Source organism: Grammomys surdaster, unplaced genomic scaffold (assembly GCF_004785775.1).
Source record: "Grammomys surdaster isolate TR1022 unplaced genomic scaffold, NIH_TR_1.0 130, whole genome shotgun sequence".
Classification (NCBI taxonomy): Eukaryota; Metazoa; Chordata; class Mammalia; order Rodentia; family Muridae; genus Grammomys; species Grammomys surdaster.
In genome coordinates, this window is record NW_021604588.1 from 21,620,123 (window position 1) to 21,641,816 (window position 21,694).

Below are 21,694 nucleotides of genomic sequence, written 5' to 3' on the forward strand. Positions count from 1 at the left end.
AGGGGAGGGGAGGGGAGGGGAGGGGAGGGAAAGGGAGGGAAGGTGAGGGGAGGGAAGGGGAGGGGAGGGGAGGGGAGGGAAGGTGAGGGGAGGGGAGAAGAAAAAAAAACAAAAACCTTAAACACTACCAAAGCGGCAAATTCCTTATGGATATCCATTAGTAAAGGGTACCATCAGGTTTTTCTTCATGAAAATAATTCTATTTCAAAATGTAGGCTTCACTCTGAATCCTATAGTCTTAACTATAGTTAAGTCTTAACACAACACTAAGACCACAGTTCAGAAGTTACTACTAAAAAACTAAACTACTTTTAAAGACTCAGCCCAGAACAGAGCACTGAAGCAATTTTAAGCGAGCACACAGAGCACCCCAACTACTAGCACCCACCTGCTCTCTGCTTCTGTGCAGCTTCAAGCTGAGAAAGCTCTTTCTGCAACATTTTCTTTTCTCCTTCCAGCTGTTTACAGGATTTGAGCAACAACTTTATTTTCCCCTGAGCACGTTGAAACTCCTTCTCAAGCGGATTCACATATTTAAGGTGTGCTACCTACAAAACAGATGTAATTTTATTTAGAACCTTGAATTTCATTTTACAAGTATATAGAAAACCAACTAAAACATATTAAAGCACCAAATAGTACAGTTATGTTTAAAATATAACATCTTAAGATGCATAAAATAAGCCCCCTCTCTACTCGGCTCCCTAAGTCTTCCCGACAGACAGTGTGGATTTGGAATATTTTTCAGCATGACATGGAAAATGGTTCCTAAAGTAATATCTCATGGCTCCTAGGTTCATGGAAGTATCAGATGGTGAAAATCACTACAGACCTGAGCACATCAGCTTGGGTTCCGAAGCTGAAACAAACTGTAACACATTACAAAATGTCTTAAAAGACAATCAAAGAGTAGGTATATCCAATTAGCAGAGCCAAAGGACTCCGCCATGGGAAACTTACTTTGGTGTTCTTTAGTTCTTCCACCAGCACCTTTAACTCTTCCGTTAGCCCGTGTTTCTCTTTATTGTAGTCTTCCTTCAGCTGTGCTGTTCTCTGTGCCATATCCTGCAGCTCCCTCTGTAGTTCTGCTTCCTTCCCAGTCACTGTGTTAACCTGGGATTTAATCTTCATTAGCACTTGCTCTGGGGGCTCTGTTATGAGTGACTTAACCACTATTATGACATACACAGTTTCTTTAAGAAAATAGAACCTGGCTTACTGCCCCTTCCCCCTAACTAATCCACTCACCTGGTTTTCTCAAAATCTACTAGTGAGCTTCCATTTTTTTTTCCTCAGCAAAGATTTAAGATAGCAGTAAGAAAAAAAGAAAGATAATATTCCTGAGTCTTAAGATCCTTCATAGAGGTTTTAATTTAAATTAACATTAGAAGATTGTTTTGAGGGATTGCCTTAGTTCTTTATTCAGCATTTTAGAGTTGTATCACTTCTCAGATGTACTAATCCCACCATGCATGCATGCTAAGGATTAAGGTTATATAAATACACAAATCCTAGAAAATACAGTTGTGATAGACTTCATTTTCTAGACATTCCTTTTTAATTATCTGTTGAATAAAACATTTAATTTGAAGGAATCCCTTTCACAGATCAGCCTGATTTTCCTCAAGCCAGTCCTGGAAGCCAGGAGTATCCCACTGGTCTTAATTACAATATCTTTAGGCATTCTTTCTCCTAAAGGTAAGAAGGACAAGAGGATGTCTTCTGACCCTAATCTGTTACAATCTTGCCACAGAGGTTCTCCACTGGATAAGGAGCTGTTTTTACCTTGATGAACTTCAACTATAGATAAGAAGAACCTAGAACTATCTACATCAACCCCAAGATGTAAAGGTCACATTAAAAACCTAACTCACAAAAATGTGCCTTACAAGTACATTAAAGCAATCACTGCTGCCATAAAAACACAAAGTCACCCCCTCCTGACATACTTCCACATGAAAATAAGTAACGGCACTTACTCTTTCAACAAGCGCTATTTTCTCCATCTTTATCAATCCAAGTTCACTTTCTAAACTCTTGTGGGAATTCTGCAGTGCTTCATAGGTAGTCTGCAACGTGCCGTTTTTAGATTGCAGCACTTGGACCTTCTGCTCCAGCTCCACAGTCAGATTTCTCAGCTCTAGCTTCTGCTTCTGCCAGAGTTGCTGCTCTCCTTCCACTTGGGCAAGTTTACACACAAGCTGCTCTCGGCCTTTAAGTTGCTCTTTCAGTGTCCTGATCTCTTCCTCCTCTTTCTCTAGTTTCTGTTTGCCAGCTTCTACTTCTTGAGTGAGGGCATTTACAGATGACTGAAAAATAATATACTTATTCTTGGCCTCACCAAGGTCCTGTAGCAGCTGAGCCTTCTCAAGTTCAAGAGTTTGTACCTGACTACCCAGAGTCTGTTCTTTGGTCTTACAGGCCTCTTGGTCATTGCACAAGGAAACCACAGTCTCGTTTAGCTCCTTTAATTGAGTCTGAAGCATCTCTACTGTTATTCTGGCTTCCTCTTTCATCTGTACTTTTTCTTGCTCTTTATCTTTCAGTAAGTTTTCAACAGAAGAATTTATTGCTTCTAATTTAGATACGCGCTCTTGCTCTTTTTTCAATTCTTTCATGAGATTTTCATTTTCTGACCTTGTACTAGTAAGTTCTAACTCCAAGTCTTGGAGGTTTTGGGCCATTCTTTGAACTTCTGATTTTAAACTCTGTAGCTCTGCTTTAGAATTCTCAGCTTGGAAAATCATGTGCTCTTTGTTTTTCTCTGAAAGCATCAATTCTTGTTCAAGGTTCTCAACTCTGTCCTTAAGCAAGTCTGCATGATGCTTACTTTCCTTCAGCTGTTCTAGGATGTGGCACTGCTTTTTTTCATCAGCATCTATGTGAACTTTTAGCTTTTGGATGCTACTTTTCAAGTGATGCACTTCTTCCCCTGGTTGGTCTAGACTCTGTTCTTGGGCCTTCAAGGTTTCTTGGTCATTACACAAGGCTGCCACTTCTTCCCTGAGCTCTTTTAACTGTGTCTGAAGCATCAGCATTGCAGACTTCGAGTCTCCTTCCATCTGTACTCTTGCTTGCTCCTTCTCTTCCAACAGGCTTCTCAAGGAAGAACACAGTTCATCTAATTCTGACACTCGACTCTGTTTCTCTTGTAGCTGCTTTGCTACATTTTCTCTTTCAGACCTAACTGTGACAAGGTCTAATTCGAAAACTCTCAGGCTTTTGGCCATTTCATCCATTTGGGCCTTGAGGGTCTCCACCTCTGCTTTCAAATTCTCAGAATCAAGAATTGCCAGCTCTTGGTTTTCTTCTGACATCTCCAATTCCCTCTCCAGATTCTCCACTTTATCCTTCAATGAGTCAGTCTCACGCTGGCTTTCTTTCAGTTTCGCCACAGCACTTAGGTGCTTCTTTTCATCTGCCTCAATTCGGACACTCAGCTTCTCCATGCCTCGTCTCAGCTGATGCACCTCCTCCTGGGTTGAGCTTAGCTGCACTGCAAACTCACCTTTCTCCTTGAGTGCCACCTCCAAGGCCTTAGAGATCGTCTGCTTTTCACATTCCGACTCAGTCAGCTTGACCTGGAAGTTTTGAGACTCCTTGACCAGTGATTCTTTCTCTTTATTCAGGTGTCCAATTTGGATCTCCAGCTCACCAATCGCCAAAGATAATCCCTGTGAGTCGTTCTGCAAATTCTGCAGCTGCTCCTGGAGATGAGCTTTGTCTTTTGTTAGCTCACCTACATTAAAGGACAGAGTCTGAATGAGATCTGTTTTGTCCTTGACCTCAGACTCTACTGCCCCAATGTGATGGAGGCTCTCTCTTTGGTAAGACTCCAGCTCTTCTATTTTCTCTTTCATCTGTTTGGACATCTGATCCAGGGCTCTGCTTTCTTTTGACACATTATCTAATTCTTCACGAAGACTGTTTCTCTCACTTATAACTGTAAATAGTTCTTCTTTAAGGTCAACAATAACCTTCTGCTTACTTTCAGTGTCTCTTTCTAAACAGAGCTTCTCTGCCTGAACCACCTCTAAGTTAGCTTCCACAGATACGATGTGATGCTCAATATTAGCTTTCTCAGACTTAATCCTGGTCAGTTCTCTTTCCATATCAAGAAACTTCTCCTTATAGTCGTCTTCTGTGTTGGATGCATTATCTTTAGTAGATTCACTTAACAACTCATTTGCTCCCATAGCTAAGTTAAAACCAAGATCTTCTGACTTTTCTACTCTCAGACACACCTCCTGGTTACATGGAAGGGATTCCAACTTTTCAGTTAAGTCAGTTTTTTCCTTCTTGAGGTCCTTGACTATTTTTTCTAATTGTATGCATGTTGCAATCTTAATCTTTAGCTGTACTTCCTGTAAACTGAGTTCTGAATCTGCCTCTTTAATTTCATTTAGCAAACTTTCAACTTTTTTGTCCCAGTCCTCTACTTCAGGAAGTAATCTCAAATTCTCCTTTGAGGTGTTTTTCTGCAAATGAAAATTCTGAATAGACCCCTGATCTTCCAGAACATCCATGGGTACCAAAACATTGGGACTAGAAAACAATTCAGAAATGCATTCTGAATAGTCTTGGGTTTTGTCCTCTGCTGGTACTTCACAATTGGTCTCTGGGGGTTGCTCTTCACAGCCCTCTCGTGTGAGCCCGGTGGTCTCAGTCTTAGTGACTAATGTTTCCAGACAAAGGTCCTGCTGAACATCTTTATCACAAGTCCGATCAGTGTCCTGCTTTGGTGTTTTCTCTGTAGTCTCTGAAATATACACTTCTGATTCTTTTATATTATAACTATCATTTTGGCCCCGAACAGCCTATAAATATAATATAAACCGAGAAAGCATTTTATTTTTTGGAAGAATCAAAATAGAATCAGTGGTTTAACTATTATTTTATAGAAACTGCCCATATGGGTACTGCTATGTAAATCCTTCCAAACAGCATCTCTCTCAACACTTCATTCCATCCTGCTCTGTCTAGACAGTCAACATGAACGAACATTCAGTGGGTTCTACCTGTGTGCAAAGAAGCAGTGGGTAAGATACTTATCATAAGGATTAATCCTCCAGGACATTGATTTCAACTACATCTAAAATGAAAAGTACATCTTTCTTTCATAGCTTTTAATGTTCTACGAAGCTTTAGAGAGTAATGTTTATTTCTAATTATCAAATAAGAGAGGCTAACAAACTTCAGATAAAATGGTAAACACTTTGCTCCTTAGTCCTCATGTTCTAAGCTTTCATACTCTTTCCTAAGAAAAGCAGTAGTGTTTATGAGCAGACTGTCAGCCCAAATACCTCATCTTGGTCAGTACCTTCTTGGATAAAGTGCATGTTTTTGTCTCAATTTCATATTAAGTAGGGCACTATGATTATGACTACCCTATCACCAACTCAAAATGACCTATGACCTTCACCTCAGAGAAGTAGAGTAAGACTCCAAAACTGTACTGCATTAGTATTTAAGCTGGTCAACTAGAAAGACAAAACCACAAGGAACTAAAGTACAAAGTAAACCTCTTTAAGTAACTGATACCATTGCTAACTGCTAAAAAAAATTAACATTTAAATAATTTCTTATATCTAGCTTAATAACTAATACTATAACATTTAAAATAGTCTGAAAGGCATGAGGCTAAGCCTCCCTAACACACTCACTGCTCATAAGTACTTAATATTTAAGTGTATCTTATTAATTTCCAGTATATGTGTAAAGTATATGTATGTGGTGATTTGAATAGGAATGGTTCCCCCCACAAGCTAATATATTTGAATGCTTGGTCATTAGGGAGTACTGATACTTGCCAGGGATAAGGTGTAGCCTTCTTAGAGGATGTGTGTCACTGGGGTGGGCTTTGGTGTTTCAAATGTTCAATCAAGACCCAGTATCTCTCTCTCTTCCTGCTGCCTGCTGATCTGGATGTGGAACTCTGAGCTACCTCTCCAGCACCATCTCTACCTGTGTGCTACCGCACTTCCTGCCATACTGAGAATGCTCTAAACTGATGAACTACATGTAAGTCAGCCTAACTAAATGCTTTCCTTTGCTAAGAGTGTCTGTGGTTACAGTGTCTCTTCATAGCAATAGAACAGTGACTAAGACAGTATACATTCTAAAGATTTACAACTTCAGACTTTAAAAACATCTTTGGTGCTTTTCCATAAAATATTTAAAACAAATCACAATGGACATTTATTCTTCAAATAGTTTCCTCACTTTTTTGAGTCCTGGTTAGCCCTGGGAAATTTTTGGTTATATTTTCATTTATTTCTTTGAACCTTAAAAATACTCCAATTCTTATTTCATAGGAATTCAATCCAACAAACATTTACCTTGTTTAACTAGGCATGCACACAGAGAAACAGCATGGATATCCTAGGTACTTACACTTTCCAAGTCAGTGCCAAGCAAAGACCTCGAGCTTAAGTCCAGCTCCTGCAACTGAAGTTGTGCTACCTCAAGTTCAAGGGACAGATTCTTGATCTGCTGCTTCTCTTCTGCTAACTTGGACTCCATTTCCAAAGTGACACTTGTTAGCTTCTGCTGCCACTGCTCCTTTTCTGACAAATACTGCTTCCTAAGGCAGCTGAGCTCTTTCTGCTCAAAACTCAGTAACTGCTCAAGCTCTTCAATTTCTTTATTTTTTGTAATTCTTTGACTCTCAATTTTCTCTTCTAGATTCTTGAGGGACTGCAAGTACACCTGACACAGGATTTCAAGTTCTTCAACACTCCTCACTAAAGCAGGTGAGCCTTCTTTCTCAGTCAGATTCTCCTCCTCCAGATTGCTGTAAGACACCTCACAAGGATTTGCTGAAGCATTCTCGTCTAAACTTAGATGAGATGTGTCTCCAGTTTGTTCTAAAACATCTTTGTAAAAGGAAGTTTCTCCAAAATTTGTCAGAGAAGGGCTGTCTGTCCCACAGAATGACAATGGCAGAATATGCCCATCCTCAGCTCCAGGCTCTTTCTCCTTTACCAAGTCACCCTGCAAGGTTCTCAGATTCACTGACAAGACAGAATTTTCAGCTTTTAATGTGTCAACATAGGAACGCAATGCTGACATCTTAGAGCTCACCTCACAGTGCTGATCATGTAAAATTTTGTGTTCACTTTGTAAACAGGAGAATTTCTTCTGTAATTCAGCAAAGTGCACTCGGACCTCTTTGTTTGACAAGGTCATTTGTTCACAGAAATTGCTACTGTCCAAAGGAGTCAAGAACATAGATGTGTGGTTTGGTTTATCATGAAACTCAACATCTGAAGTGTCTTTCATCAGCTCACTCTGAGACAGAACACTCTCATAGTTTAGCATTTTCATTTCATCCACTAGCTTCTGGACCTCTGCTGCCATTTGACTAGTTGCTGTGATACACTCTGATCGTGAGTCATTCAGCTCAGACTCTAGTTGTAACTTTTCAACTCTCAGGACTTCACACATTTTCCCTAGCTCGTTCAGTTTGTTCATTGCTGTCTGTAGAGAGCACTGTAAGTGCGCATTCTCATTTTGACTTGTTGACAACTCCTGGAGCATTGACACATACTTTTCTTCTGCTTCTATTTCACAGTCTTTAAGACCAATCCTTGCCTGTGACTGAGTGTCCTGTGAACCCTTGGTTTCTAGCTCTTCTCTAATTGTCTGTGATTCTCGATGCAGGTTGTTGTTCTCCTCACTTTGGTCAAGCTTTACTTCCATAATTCTTTTCAATGCTTCCAGTTGTACCAGCTGTGCCTTATAACTGTCTACAGAAGCGTCTTTAGTGTCAACATCCATCTGGTACTGGGAACTACTCTTTCTTACCTCGTCTCCTGCTGCTTTTACAGAGTTCTCAACCGGCTCTACTTCCAGATGACAACAATCGTGTTTGGTCTGTGTTAACTCCATCAGTTGTTCGTTCTCATGTGTTAAGTTGCTAACTTCCTTTTGCTTCTCATTTTGCTCTTCCTTTAAAGTCAAGCTTTCTTCTCTTAAGCCATCAGTCTCACTCATGGAATGCTTTTTGGTGTTTGTAATCTCAGATCTCACAGTTTGTTGCTGTATCTCCAACTCTAGCATTAATTTCCTGTTTTGCTCTTCAGTGAAAGCTAATTTTGTTAAGAATTCTTGCTGTTCCTTTGCAAATGTTTGCTTTAACTGTTCTAGTTCATTTTTTCTATTCTCACAAAGAGCAGTGCACTCGCTGAGCATGCATTCTAACTTAGCATTGTTTTCTTGTGCTGTTTTATAGTTTCCCCTGAGATCTTCCAACACAGTTTCTGTTTCTTCACACTGGTGTAATAACAGAAGCCTTTCTTGCTTGTACTGACCAGACAACTCTGCAATGCTGCTCTCTTGTTCTGCTATACAACTTGTAATCTTCTCATGCTTTTGGAGTAAATCCACTTTCTCCTGCCGTAAGGTCTCATTAGCTTCCCTGAGAGCCCCATTTGCTTGGGTTAACTCTTCAATGTCCTTTTTACCTAATGAGATGATAGAACTCATTTCCTTCTTCTCTGAACTCAGAGTGTCAGATAAAAGCTGTAGCTCCTTCAGAGTACCTTCGAGAAGACAGTTATTCGTCTTTAACTTCTGAACCTCTGTTTGCTGGGCTTCTAATTTTTCTTTCAAAAGCTGTAACTCTTCTTCCTTACTCTCAAGGGTTGCTAAAGTTTCATCAACAATATTCTGATGAACTGCAGCATCTTCCTGCAATTTACCAATACGTTGATTTGTTTCAGCCACAAAATTCTGATGAATCTGCTCCGCTTTGATGAGGTTTTCTTCTATTTCCCCTTTGATTTGTAGCAACTCTTCACATCGCTTTTGCAAGTCTGAGTTCATCTGGTTCTGAAACTTCAAGGAACTTTCAAGTGAAGTGACTCTATTTTGTAAGACAGCTACGTTTTCTGGACTTTGACCCCCATCTACAGAAAAGTCACTCCTTTCTAAATATATGCTTCCTTTTTCCCCCATTAGATTTCCAAAGGAATCACTGACTGCAGGCTGCTGTTCAAAAGCCAAAGAGCTTCCCTGATTATCCTCAGAACTTCTCTGATTATCCTCATTTTTCACCAGAGATCCTCTGGACTTGAGCAAATCCCTCAATGTCTCATATTCCACACGCAAGTCTTGGTACTGCTGGTCTTTGGTCACTACTTCACTTGACAGTAACTGAAGCTTACATTCCAAACTTTCAACTTGCCCAGTGAGCTTATTAGCTTTCAAGCACATATTCTCTATTTCCTTCTGATGCTTCTGGTCTGAGGATTCAGATTTCTGCTGCAGTTCCAAGTAGGCTTGTTTCTGAGTCTCGATCTCCAGCATCTTGCTGTCTAACATACTATGAAGGTTTCTAATCTCCACACTAAGGTTTTCTCTTTCCATCTCCAGTGTTCGTACTCTCTCATTATAGTCATGACTTATTTGTTGTGTCTTGAGGCTGGCCTCTAAGTGGTTGATTTTACCCAGTAAGATTTCTTTCTCCGATTCTATCTGATTTATGAGCTTTTCATTTTCACTTTTCCAACAAGAAATCTGATTTTTCTCCTCTTTCAATTCTTCACATTCTTTCTTTTTTAATTCCAAAGTACTCAGCAAAGTTTCAAACTCCTTTTCTATCTTATGTAACTTATTATTCAGTTGTTCAATGTGATGTTCCCTTTTCTTCAAGAGATCTTGAGAACAGTCTCGCTGTCCTTCCAGATCAGCTAAGGCACATTTCAGTTTCTCTAAAGTTAGTGAGTTTTCTTGCTGATTTAGTTTTTCCTGAAGATCTTGTAACATGATTTCCTGAGAGGCATTCTTAGCTATTTAAACAAATGAACACAAAGTTGTCAGTGTTTATAACAAATACCTATTTCATAAGCATTTTATACTCTGGCATTAGGGTGTAATTAAGTAGAAGAGAAGTTGCTTAAAATGTCTATTCTATGAATTCTATAAATAAAATACAATTTTAAACTCTAAAAAAGGAGAAAAGTATTGAAATTAATAGGCTGTCACATCCTGTAAAACTTGACATTAATGCTGGAGTCCTTGAAAGTAATTCACCTAATAATAATCTTAGGTTATTATTTTATATAAGTTTATATAAAGACAGAGAAAAAATGCCCACTTTAGTATTGTAATGTATCTGATAATATCTCAAGTAGCTTTATAAAAATGATGCATAAAACAACAAGAAAATTTAGAGTATTTAAATTTACTCCCTGATGTTGAGTGTTTGTGGGCAAAACCATTATCCATATTCTAATCCCTCCTTAATAAGTACAGTGGGAGGATTTGAGATTCATGTGGAAGCTCCCATCACCACCATATTTCTGTCCTACTGATAGTCTTCCCTACTTGGCAATATTTTCACTAAGCAGTGATAAAAACAGTTTAGGCGTAAGAGGGAATAACTGAAAGCTTCTACAGTAAATAATGCAAACTAGCGTAACACAATGTAACGCTAAATGGAAACTATACTTATTCTAACCCACTCATTTCAAACCTCTCCAATGAGAGCTGAGGCTTGTGACACAGCGCCTTTGAGGTGCATTATACTATTCTTCATTTGTGGGTGGGCCTCACACAATCACATTTTTGATAAACCCTGAACAATGACCCAGTCATATTAGTTCTCCTTAGGAAAGCTGAAGATTGGTACTTCTTCCACCTGCTGTGAAAAAGAGAAAGCAGTCTCAAGGATTCAGTTCTAGCTATTTGGGAAACTAGCTAGAACTGAGGCAGGAAGATTACTTGTGCCCAACCTTTAACAAAACCCAGTCTAAAATAAACAAAGAGAATAAAAATAAAAAATAAAAAAACCCACAGAAGTATCACATATTCAGGTCAATAGATTAGAAAATGTTATATAAAAGATATTTTCCAAATAAATGTGAAAAGATGGATTCATTTGCTATATACAACATTATTCTTTGGCTATAAACCCAGGAAACAGTCATTTTGTCAAGTAAGTATCAAAATACAATGGTTATTAAGGGGTTGAAAAACACGCATTTAATGTAGGGTTTTCATCTCTAAGAGGAAGGTTAATGAGGGAACAGCAATCTGCATGCATGAACACACCTGAGACATAAAGACGGCCCTCTAGGGTAAAAGAGCACTGCCAATGCAGTACTGTGTAGGAAATGATCGCCTTCTGGTGCCAAAAGAGTGAAAACCACGCACTTTGAGATTCCGTGTGCTCTTAATTTATCAACCGCAGGGACATTTGGGGTAAATATAGAAAAGGACACAATAATTTTCCAATAGGCTACTGTAACCCATCTCTCCTCATGGGAATAAGACATACTAATAGAATTCTGGACTGCTGAGGTGAGTCAGTGAGTAAAAGTGTTTAGTATCAAGCCTGATGACCTAAATTTGATCTCCAAGAGCCGTTTGGTGAAATGGGAGTCCTTACATCAAATTGCCCTCTGACCTACACATACACACGCACACACGTGCACGCGCACACACACATACACACACATACACACACACACACACACACACACACACACACACACACGGCACATGTACACACAGACAACTCTAATGATACTGCACTCACCTCTCATTTCTTCTGCAAACTTATGGCTCTGCTGCAAACCCACTTTGGCTTTCCCAAGTTCTTCCTCCAGGTGGCAGACTTCTCTGCTCCTTTGCTCAGACTGACTCCTAATGAGACTGTTTTCCTTCTTCATTTCCTAAAAACAGAGTTTGTTTTAATCTAAACAAATGCTCGAGGGAGTCACAATTTCTGCCTTAATAAAGGTCCTTCACAAATCTGTATCTCAGTCAGCAATGAACTTTCCTTTCCAATATCTAATTAAAGTATCATCTTATTTGAATCAAATTACATCATAAAAGCAGATACCAAATCTAAGAATTATCTTATACCTGCAGGAAATATGCTTCTTCAAATTTTCTGGTTGTTAAAGAGTTAGCTCAGAAGAAAAACCCTATGTATAAGATAACTAAAGACAAGAGTTTCAGATTCCTATCAAGACAGATTAGTCAAAAATACCTTTTTAAGAAATAAAATGCCACACTGATGTTCCAGGAACAAATTTTTGCTTTTTACTGCAAAAAAACGGCAGTATAAGGTTTACTATCATAAGAGTGCCCTTCTAGATGAAATTTCCTTCAATAAATGCTTTCACTGACACAGCCTGCAGTGGTCATGTACATATACTGGAATATCTACTATGAAAAATGCATGTATAAATAAAATACCATCTCAGCCTTCAGCAGGGTTACCTCCATGGTGTAAAGTGTAGTCCTGGTCATTCAATACATACCTAACAGAGCTAACTGCTGGAAAGACATTAAGTCATCTATGTGATTACTAGTATAGGAAAAGCTAGCACAGAATTCATCTTAGATAGGGGAGCTTGAGCATTCACAAGTTCATTGGGTCTATGATTCATAGACACAGGGATGTTCACAGCAAAGTAACACACATACATATATACATAAAAGTGCAGTTTCACCCCACTATGTTAGGAATACTTAAAGTAAATCACACAAATGTACACACCAAATAAAAACATTATTACTCCTCCTTAACAACCTAAGACTGATAGATTAAAAGACACTCCAGTCAGCTTAAACTGTTTCCTTCAGGCTTTTTTCTTTATTATTATCATCTTTATTAGTGTGTGCATCCAAGCACGCATGCACCGGAGAGGTAGGGCATGCTATGGACTTACATGGACAGGACGACAATCTGGGTAGTCTTTTCATTCTCCATGGTGGTTGGGTGCAGAGATTAAACTGAGGTGTTTGAGTCTGGCACACTGATTTATGTAGATCAGGCTGGCCTCACACTTGATATCTACCTGTTTCAGCCACCTGAACACTGGGATTAAAGGCACCCCTTGAAACTTCTAATAATATTTTAATAGCTGAAAGGTACATCCACCTATATTACACCCTACCCTCAAGAATTGGTATATCACCATTAACTAAGAAAATGTAAGTATATCTCACATCCTACGGCAAGAAATCTGTAAGGCATTTTTTTTAATTACACTTCAAAAATACCCTTCTGAGAAGTAGGAAGACATTTTTTGAATCTTAAAGAAACAATTAAGACCCATCCTCCAAAATCTCACTGCACTGTTAGAAAACAGATGGCCCTGGCGATGCTATATTGGAAGGCTGCCTTCAATTATCAGTCTGGTTACTACCAGCAGATGGGTACCCATGTAACAAAGCCAAATTCAAGAAGAGGGAGAATCTGGCTACTAGAAGTACTTGAAAACTTGCTGGCAGCTGCTGTGTTCATGTATATACATTCATTCCATCATTAAAATTAGACAGCTTGTTGTCAGTATTACACTCTTGTCTCCTGTGTTCTGATCCTGTCTTGCTTACGCTAGGAAATTGACTATGGAATTAAGATATCAATGAGATTTTAAAGGACAGATAAAAGATCTTAAGACAGAGAAGTTAACCTGCATACTAGTCAGTAGTCAAGCTTGCAAAGAAAAAAAATCATGAAGGTGTAACAATGTAACTGATTAAAATTAGCATTAATAAACTACAGAAATGTAATCACTTGTTTGTTCTTCAGACTACGAATAATCACTCATCTAATGAGATCACAGATGTAAAAGATAGAACACTTTAAGTACTTTGACACATGTAATGGGGCATTGTTATTAGTATTTCTTCCCCAAACATAACATTTGCAAGATCATCAGAGCTGAATCATGAACTGACTTACTATTTTTATAATCAAATCAAATCTGGGCCTTGAAAAGGAAGTGGGAAAGACAGTGCATGATAAACAGAGTGCACCTTGACAGGGGATGGGGATGGGGCATTGAAGAAAGCAGGTACCACAAAGCGGAGGGCTGGTTGTAATGTCTGCATACCTATTGGTCTCTCTGTGTCTTAGTCCATAACTGCAGACATTTAAGAAAACAGCAAGTTCAATGAAGAGAGTGTCTTTCTCCATTCTGGCATTAGCTTTGTAAATATTGGTTCCTAACGAAGGAATGTTCAGCCAATCCTGGGACTCAGCAGGCTTATAATGCTACGACTGCAACCAACCCAAGAATTTTAAGAGGCCAGAATTTAGAAAATGAACATCTGAAAATGGATGCACAGGCTGCCATCCATCAGCAATTAGTTTTCCATGAGGCTACAGCCACTTAAGTCTTGATTGGGTAGCTCATTAGCAACAATGAGTTAAGCATACAAGGGCATATTCTCCTAGGCATATCTTCTGTCCTCACGTGATTTGCAAAATTGGGCAATACTCTGGAAAACAACAATCTCCATACCGCAAGCCAGCACTAATGCTTAGCAAGCAATCCCACCCAGAGCAACTTGGTTTAGGAGTAGCAAGGGAAACATCACTTCCTAGGGCCAGGCAAAACAAAGTGCAATTCGAGCATGCATTTCATGATCCAATCCATGAGAACAGCTCAATATGTCCCCTGCTGGGTGAAGGCTATCTGTGTGGGAATGGAGTAGATGCAAAGATATGCTTTCTCCCTTCTACTCTGTCATTCTTGCCTGCCCGACCACATTCCGTAGGGGACCTAATACAATACAGATCCCCATTCCTAGAAGGTCCCCAAGCAAGCGTTTCCTCATCCTGCCTGTCAACGATGGCATTTTCCTGCCAAACCCCAGTGCAATGGGAGCTGGCACTTGAAGCCGGGTGAGTAGCTTAGCTAATCCCCTCATCACTTTGATACTAACCGTTAACTTTACCCTTGATTGGGCCATTAAATCACATTTCCAGCATTGATAATTTCTAATTGCGAGAAGTATATTAGTTTACTAGACACTGTCAAGGAAAATTTCAGTACAACTGTCACTTCATTTCAGCATCCAAAACCTATAAGCACTTGTTTGTGCCTACTTATAATTAGATATAGAAATATGAAAATTCTCAAATGCACTGTCTCCTGACCATGACCCTGAAGGGCTGACACATAATTGCAAATAATTTTAACATCAAAGTTTATGGATATTTGTGAAAAACACCAAGCACATCTTGGACTTCCATGATTTATTGGACATTGACATGCTGGGCACTGGGCCACGTACTTTATATGAAAAACTGGACTTAATCATGAATAGTCTTGAAAGAGAGGGACATTACTTGCATCTGCATGCAGATTACCGGGATCACCCCACAGTAACACAGTAGACGGTCTACATCTAGACTGTCCCCACTGGAGCCACCACTACTATAATCCCCAGGCTACAGCAGCACTCTGACTGACAAGTCACTTCTCTGGACCCAACCACAGTTCCAAGTACAAGAGCCAGGGAAGTCCTTTCAACTCTTACTGTTTTATCCCAAAAGAATACTCACGGGCAGACATAAACATAAATTAAGATGAATAGTAAATGTGTATCTTGGCCCTGTGCTGAGCGCTTTCCACACATGACTCTGTTCATTTGAACATGGTAGGCACGTAATGCAGACGAGCAGCCTGGAATTAGAGATAGCACCATAACCCAGACCCCATGGGGACAAAGTCAGTCTTCAGAAACACCTGCAAGACAATGTCCAGACTATTAAAATGCCCCAGCAAGTCATGTCAAAGGTGTTTATAGACTCTGAACCAGATGACAGTTCTACAAACTGTTTGAACGGGCAGCCAGTCAAATCGCAGGAGAGTTCCTGGCTAAGAGGGAAGCTCACAGAGGGAAGAGCTTCATGCCAGTCTGCCTGTGGAAATGTTAGCAGAAGCATCTGTTGGTTGGTCCCCACTGGCCAAAAGGCAAACATTTGTTTTGCTGCAATAAACATGCACTGGAAATGTTTGCAGATGAACCCATCACAGGATTTGACTGAATGTTTTCCACTTGGAGTTCAGGAGTTGAATGCCCCCTCCCCCATCTCCTGCAGCCTTCCCACTTTGTTGCTGGCTGCTTTTATAACTTCCTCTTTGCTATGACAGGTGTTCACATTTACAGTGAAATACCATGGGGGCAAATACATTATATATTTAGACTTTCATCACTAGATAAGGAACTGTCGTTATGGACAAAATTATTTTTTTTTCATCCTTAGCAGGCTAAAAAGTGATGACAAAACAGTTCAGTAGTAGGGAAACATTTTCCTGTAATACCTGGGAAGCCACCTCTGTTGTTCTTTGTTAATTTGTGGCTCTAGTCAAATCCATCCATCAGCTGTTTCTAAATGCTTCCTAATTAAGTCCTTCAAAACAAACTCCAGGCTTCCAAGGAAGTTCAGAGAAGCCAAACTGACATGTGTAGGAATAAACTCCTCAGAACACTCCCACAGCCGTGCCCTCATCCACTGCCTGGCAGAACAGGTATCTCTACAGGCAACATGGGACAGGCTACTCACTGGACCCTAAGATCAATGGTCATCTCTAAAGAATAAATCCAATTATAATTATGTTGTTTTATGTATTTATTTTTGGCAGTGCTAGAGACTGAACTAAGGTCATTTCTTTAAGTCTATGATTTCCATTGGGGTTTTTAATACTGTGTAATTCCAAATTAATCTTTCAAAAAGGTTTTCAGACGTCAGCATTGTAGAGATAAGGCAGGCTCCATGAGACACACAGCCAGAGTGTATGTATCTCAAAAGAAAAAGAGCACATGGGTGCCAGATGGGCCTGTGATCCCAGCACCTGGGAGACAGGAGCAACGGGATCTGGAATTTAAGTCCTATGTTAGCTACTTAAGTAGGCTTTAGGCTATTCTAGACAACTTAGACTCTGCTAAATAAATAAATAAATAAATAAATAAATAAATAAGGTTGAGAGGTAAATTAAATAATCCACATTAACAGTTTCATTTACTCCCTTTAAATTCCAAACAATTCCTTCCTTTTTTTCATAATTCCACCTCTCAAGTGGTCTAAAATAACCTTTAAAACAGTGGTTCTCAATCTTCTCAATGCTGCAACCCTTCAGTACAGCTCCTCATGGTGTGATGGACCCTCAGACATAAACTTACTTTTGTTGCTACTTCATCCAACTGTTAATCTTGCTACCCTTATCAATCATACTGTGAACATCTGATATGCAGGATATCTAATATCCTATCGCTGTGAAAGAGTCCCTAGACCCCTGAAAGGGTCTTGCCCCACAGACTGATAACTGCTGCTTTACAACTTGTGATTATAGGAACTGGCGAGATAGCTCAGAGGCTCAGAGAAGTAGCTGCTACTCTTGCTGAGGACACAGAGGCTTTTACAACCTCTCTTCTGAACTCTCTGGACAGCAAGCATACATGTGGTGCACAGATAATACATTCATGGAAACGAAAAAAATTAAAACTTGATTATATATATTTTTTGTTGGATATTTTCTTTATTTACATTTCAAATGTTATCCCTTTCCCCTTCCCCCTTTCCCCCTCCCCCAGAAACCCGTATCCCATCCTCCCTTTCCCTGCTTCTATGAGGGTGCTCCCCGACCCACCCACCCCCTCCCACCTCCGCCTTGGCATTCCCCTACACTGGGGCATTGAGCCTTGACAGGACCAAGGGCCTCCCCTCCCACTGATGCCTGACAAGGCCATTCTGTTACACATGTAGTTAGGGCCATGAGTCCCTCCATGTGTACTCTTTGGTTGGTGGTTTAGTCCCTGGCAGCTCTGAGGGGTCTAGTTGGATTATATATTCTTAATTCCTCATGCTAAATGTATGAGTAATCATTTCAAAATTTAAAAAAAAGGAAAATAAGGACACTAAACATATATAAAACACTTACATTAACATCTGGAAAGGAAAAAAAATGTATGGTACTAATAAAGTACTGACAAATTAAAATACCAAGTCCCTTTTTGGACCAGGGAGATAACTCAGCGCAGACAGACGCTATCTTGAGTTTGATCCTGGGAACCCACATAAGGATGGAGAGAGGACCAATGCCTACAAGTTGTTCTCTGACCTCCATGAGCATGCTGTGACTCACACGTGCATGCACACACACATACTTTGTTTTCCCAAGAAAGAGGGGATCTGTTCCTTGACCCTCCCGCTCACATACCTCACTGCTTCTCCTCAGCTCACTTTCTGTGATCTGACTCGCCTGAAGAGCTTGTTCTGCTCTGCTGAACTTGTGCCTAGATTCTTCCAAACTCCTTTCTAACTGCTGCTTCGCTGATGTGATCTACAACAGAGAAAAAAATAATCAAGTTTAAAATAAGAGAAAAAATTAATTAAGAGAAAAAATAATGCAAGTTCTCTGCAAATAATCAATCATTCTTAATTAAAGAATAAGAAAAACAAAAAAGCTGAGTTGAGAGAGGGGGGCGCAGACAGACAGACTGAGAGAAAACAAGTGATTATCCCCTCACTATACAGAATGTTGTGGGATTTGCCTATAATCTATGCACATGAATTCTGCATCATCTCCATACTATACATGGGTGCTTATGTAAGTAGTTACTTTATTAAGGAAAATAACAAGAAAAAGTCCATTACGCTTTCAGAACATCATAGGCCTAACTACATAGTCTACAAATGAGCCAGAGACACACCCAAATGTTCACACTACAGAGAGAAATTAAACAAACCACAGAAAACAGAGCATCAGTGATGAGGATAGATGTAGCAACGAGGGTTGCTAAATGCAGAAGTGCAGGCCTCAATCCATGAGCAAACAGCAACCCAAGAGTAGCCCTGCAATCAAGGCCTGAGGCTGTCCCCACTTAGTCTACTGAGTTGAAAGTCAGGGGACCACATGGCAAAAATGAAGCAAGTGAGAGAGGACAAGAGACGAACTTCACAGGGAATCAGGGAGGGGACCTGGGCCTGCCATCCAAACAAGATCTGGCCTAATGATGGGCAGTAAGTGACTACACAGACTTGAGCATAGGAGCTATATAGGATCTGACTTCCCTAATGGTAGCTTTGCTCTAGTTACTGACTGAAAACAGACTCTTAAGAAACAAGCCTAGATCGGGGTTTGGGAGGCAGACAGGGGGCAACTGAGAATGGTAACTGGGATTGGGATGGTGTGTGGACATGGTTAAAAAAATTGTATTTTCTTTTTTGTTTTGTTTTGTTGTTGTTTTTCGAGACAGGGTTTCTCTGTGTTTCTCTGGCTGTCCTGGAACTCACTCTGTAGACCAGGCTAGCCTTGAACTCAGAAATCCGCCTGCCTCTGCCTCCCAAGTGCTGGGACTAAAGGCATGCGCCACCACCGCCCGGCGCAATAGTATTTTCAATGTCGTGTATGAACACGGACAAAAAAGTCAAATTTATTCTTAGCTTGGAGGAAGGGCACATGGGAAAGTTTCTGGGGTGGATGACAAAACTAGTCCCTGATAGGTAATGGTGACAAGACCACATGCTATAAAATCTGTAAGAGCCAGAGGGGGGAGATGACCAGAGTGACACATGTCTTCGGGTCATGACAGGACACTTGCAGTCATGAGCCTACAGCAGCTACAGTTGTGTTCAAGACCTGCATAAGATCAGGTTAGTCAACACTCCAGCAGGAACTGGGGAGGAGGAGATAGCTACCTCCCATCCTTAACTGAGGAGCAATAGACAACTGATGGCTGCTGAGAGAGGAACAGTCGGTTTTCTTTAAGGGTATGGGCCCTGGCAGGTCAACTCTGCTCCACTGAATGTTCCATGTCCATGAGGACATTAATAGTACAAATAGGACTCAAGAGTTATTAAAAAACAAAACAGGATATGGAGTTGGGAGTGTAGCCCTAGAAAGCATTAAGAACAGAAAGGAGGTGACTATGATCAAAATATATTGTATTCATCTTTTAAAAATATATTGTATTCATCTTTTTAGTAAAAAAAATGACAAAATAAACTATACTATGATTCACACAGGAATAGATACATGTGTATTATAAAATACAAACACACAGAAACAACTGTGCATCAATAAAGGGAGAGTCAGCAGATTTGATGGACTAGTTGAGATGTGAGACACGAACTGTGGGAAACCTGAAACTGTGGGCCTGAGCACTATGAAGAACATAATTCCTGTTCAGAAAGATACAGAGACTAAAGGAGGGCCTCGTCCAGCAAACAGCAGAAGTTCTATGATCAGCTCACACAGGTAGAATGCCATAGACTAAAGACACAGAACAAGAGCCATCAGAACACAGGTAGCATCCAAAGCCAGAAACCCGGGTGCACCACGAGTCTTAAAGAAGCCAAGTGGTAACTGCCCGAACTTTAACTCTGAGGGAAGGAAATACTTAGGATAGCTTCCCATTGTTATATATCCCATAATGACCAGAATATCAGAGACCTGCACTGATATTCGGATCTAATAACACAACCTATTACCTTTTTTTCTGAGAAAACTGAGCCATTAAGATTGTTTTCTACTTTGAAAGGTAACTAAGGACAGAATATTTATGGAGACAGAGACCTAGACTGACTTCCATAACAACAGTACCAAAAAGCTGATCCCAAGGCTGTTGGGAAGAAAGCAGTCACTTCAAAGACGGGAGAACAAGAGGAAGGGAAGAATGACTCTCAGGTTCTAGAGACTGTCAGACAGGAACAGGATCTGGTGTGCCACTGTTCACTAGGGTGACTGCACATAACAGTTATGTTCTGCACAAATGCTGGGACAAAGGATTTTGAAAGTTTTCACCATAAAGAATGACAAATGTTTCCGATAAACATATTAAACCTGAAATATTACATGTTTCAAAAAGTATGTATCAAATGTCATATTTTTCCCCTGCACTTTTCACTTTCAGTTAAAACAAAATCTAATCAACTAAGACACAGGGGGAGCACATGTGCAGGACTGTGTGAACTAAGTTCAGTCCCCTACCTTCTCCAGTTCTAGCTGGAGGACACTGAGCAAATGTTTTGCTTGTTGTAACTCCTGGGTAAGCCTGGTTTTCATCTGAGTGTACTCATGGTCCAGAGCTTGGAAAGACTGATGCTGTCGGGACAGCTCCTGAAATGCAAAATAAATACCACATCAACCAAGCATTAACAAAGGTGATCCCGGCGCAGGCGCAGCACACATATCCTCCCAGGCAATGCTATCTGCAAGAGACTACAGGGAGCCACGCTGACCATCTACTGGATGCCACGTACAATCACCCATGATGCTGGTCCCTAATAATCAAATCCAGGTCTCTGAGGCTCAAGAGTCACCAGCTGACCACATGGAAGCCAGCCTATTTCCACCTAGCACCTATCTTAGTTATCTCAGTTTTGAAGGATGAAGAGTGGGAAAGAAGAGCTGGGCTGCAATCAACACAACTTAGCACAGAACACACTAAAACTTTAGGCTTAGGCACTAGGAAGATGGCTCAGTATATAAAATGTTTGCCATCCATGTATGAGCATGGATTCGAGGAACCCCAAAAAACCCAGGCAGGCAGGTGTGTAGCCAGCTGTATTCTCAGCATTCAAGGGCAAGCTATAAGTTATAATAATAAATCAGCCAGCTCTAGGTTCAACTCAGAGACGCTGCCTCCAAAAATAAAGTGGAAAGCAACTGAAGACATTCTGCATCAACTTCAAGCCTCCTCACTCATGCCCATACATGTGCCTGTATGTGTATGTACATCTGTACTCACATGTGCCCATACACATATAGATGTACTTTTAAAACAAAACAATGGCTATAGGATCTGGCATGGTGACACACATATACCTAATCCAGCACTTGGGCAGTGAAAGCAAAAGGATCAGTGGTTCCGAGAACTTGGGCTAAATAAGCTCATGTTCAAAAAGAGGAAGGAAGGAAGGAAGAGAGAGAGGGAGGGAGGG

The 21,694-nt window shown here is 40.3% G+C and overlaps 1 protein-coding gene across 1 annotated transcript in view; it reads right to left on the bottom strand.

The window, feature by feature from the left end:
- Positions 1–21,694, bottom strand: part of Cenpf (centromere protein F) — a 47,717-nt gene that overhangs the window by 9,605 nt on the left and 16,418 nt on the right. Inside the window, exons 9-15 of the mRNA XM_028759463.1 lie at positions 20,742–20,870; positions 17,970–18,092; positions 11,543–11,678; positions 6,394–9,791; positions 1,980–4,817; positions 961–1,113; positions 389–548 (exon numbers count right to left, since the gene is read on the bottom strand). Coding sequence (XP_028615296.1) covers positions 389–548; positions 961–1,113; positions 1,980–4,817; positions 6,394–9,791; positions 11,543–11,678; positions 17,970–18,092; positions 20,742–20,870 — 6,937 coding nt within the window. The remainder of the gene's footprint in view (positions 1–388; positions 549–960; positions 1,114–1,979; positions 4,818–6,393; positions 9,792–11,542; positions 11,679–17,969; positions 18,093–20,741; positions 20,871–21,694) is intronic.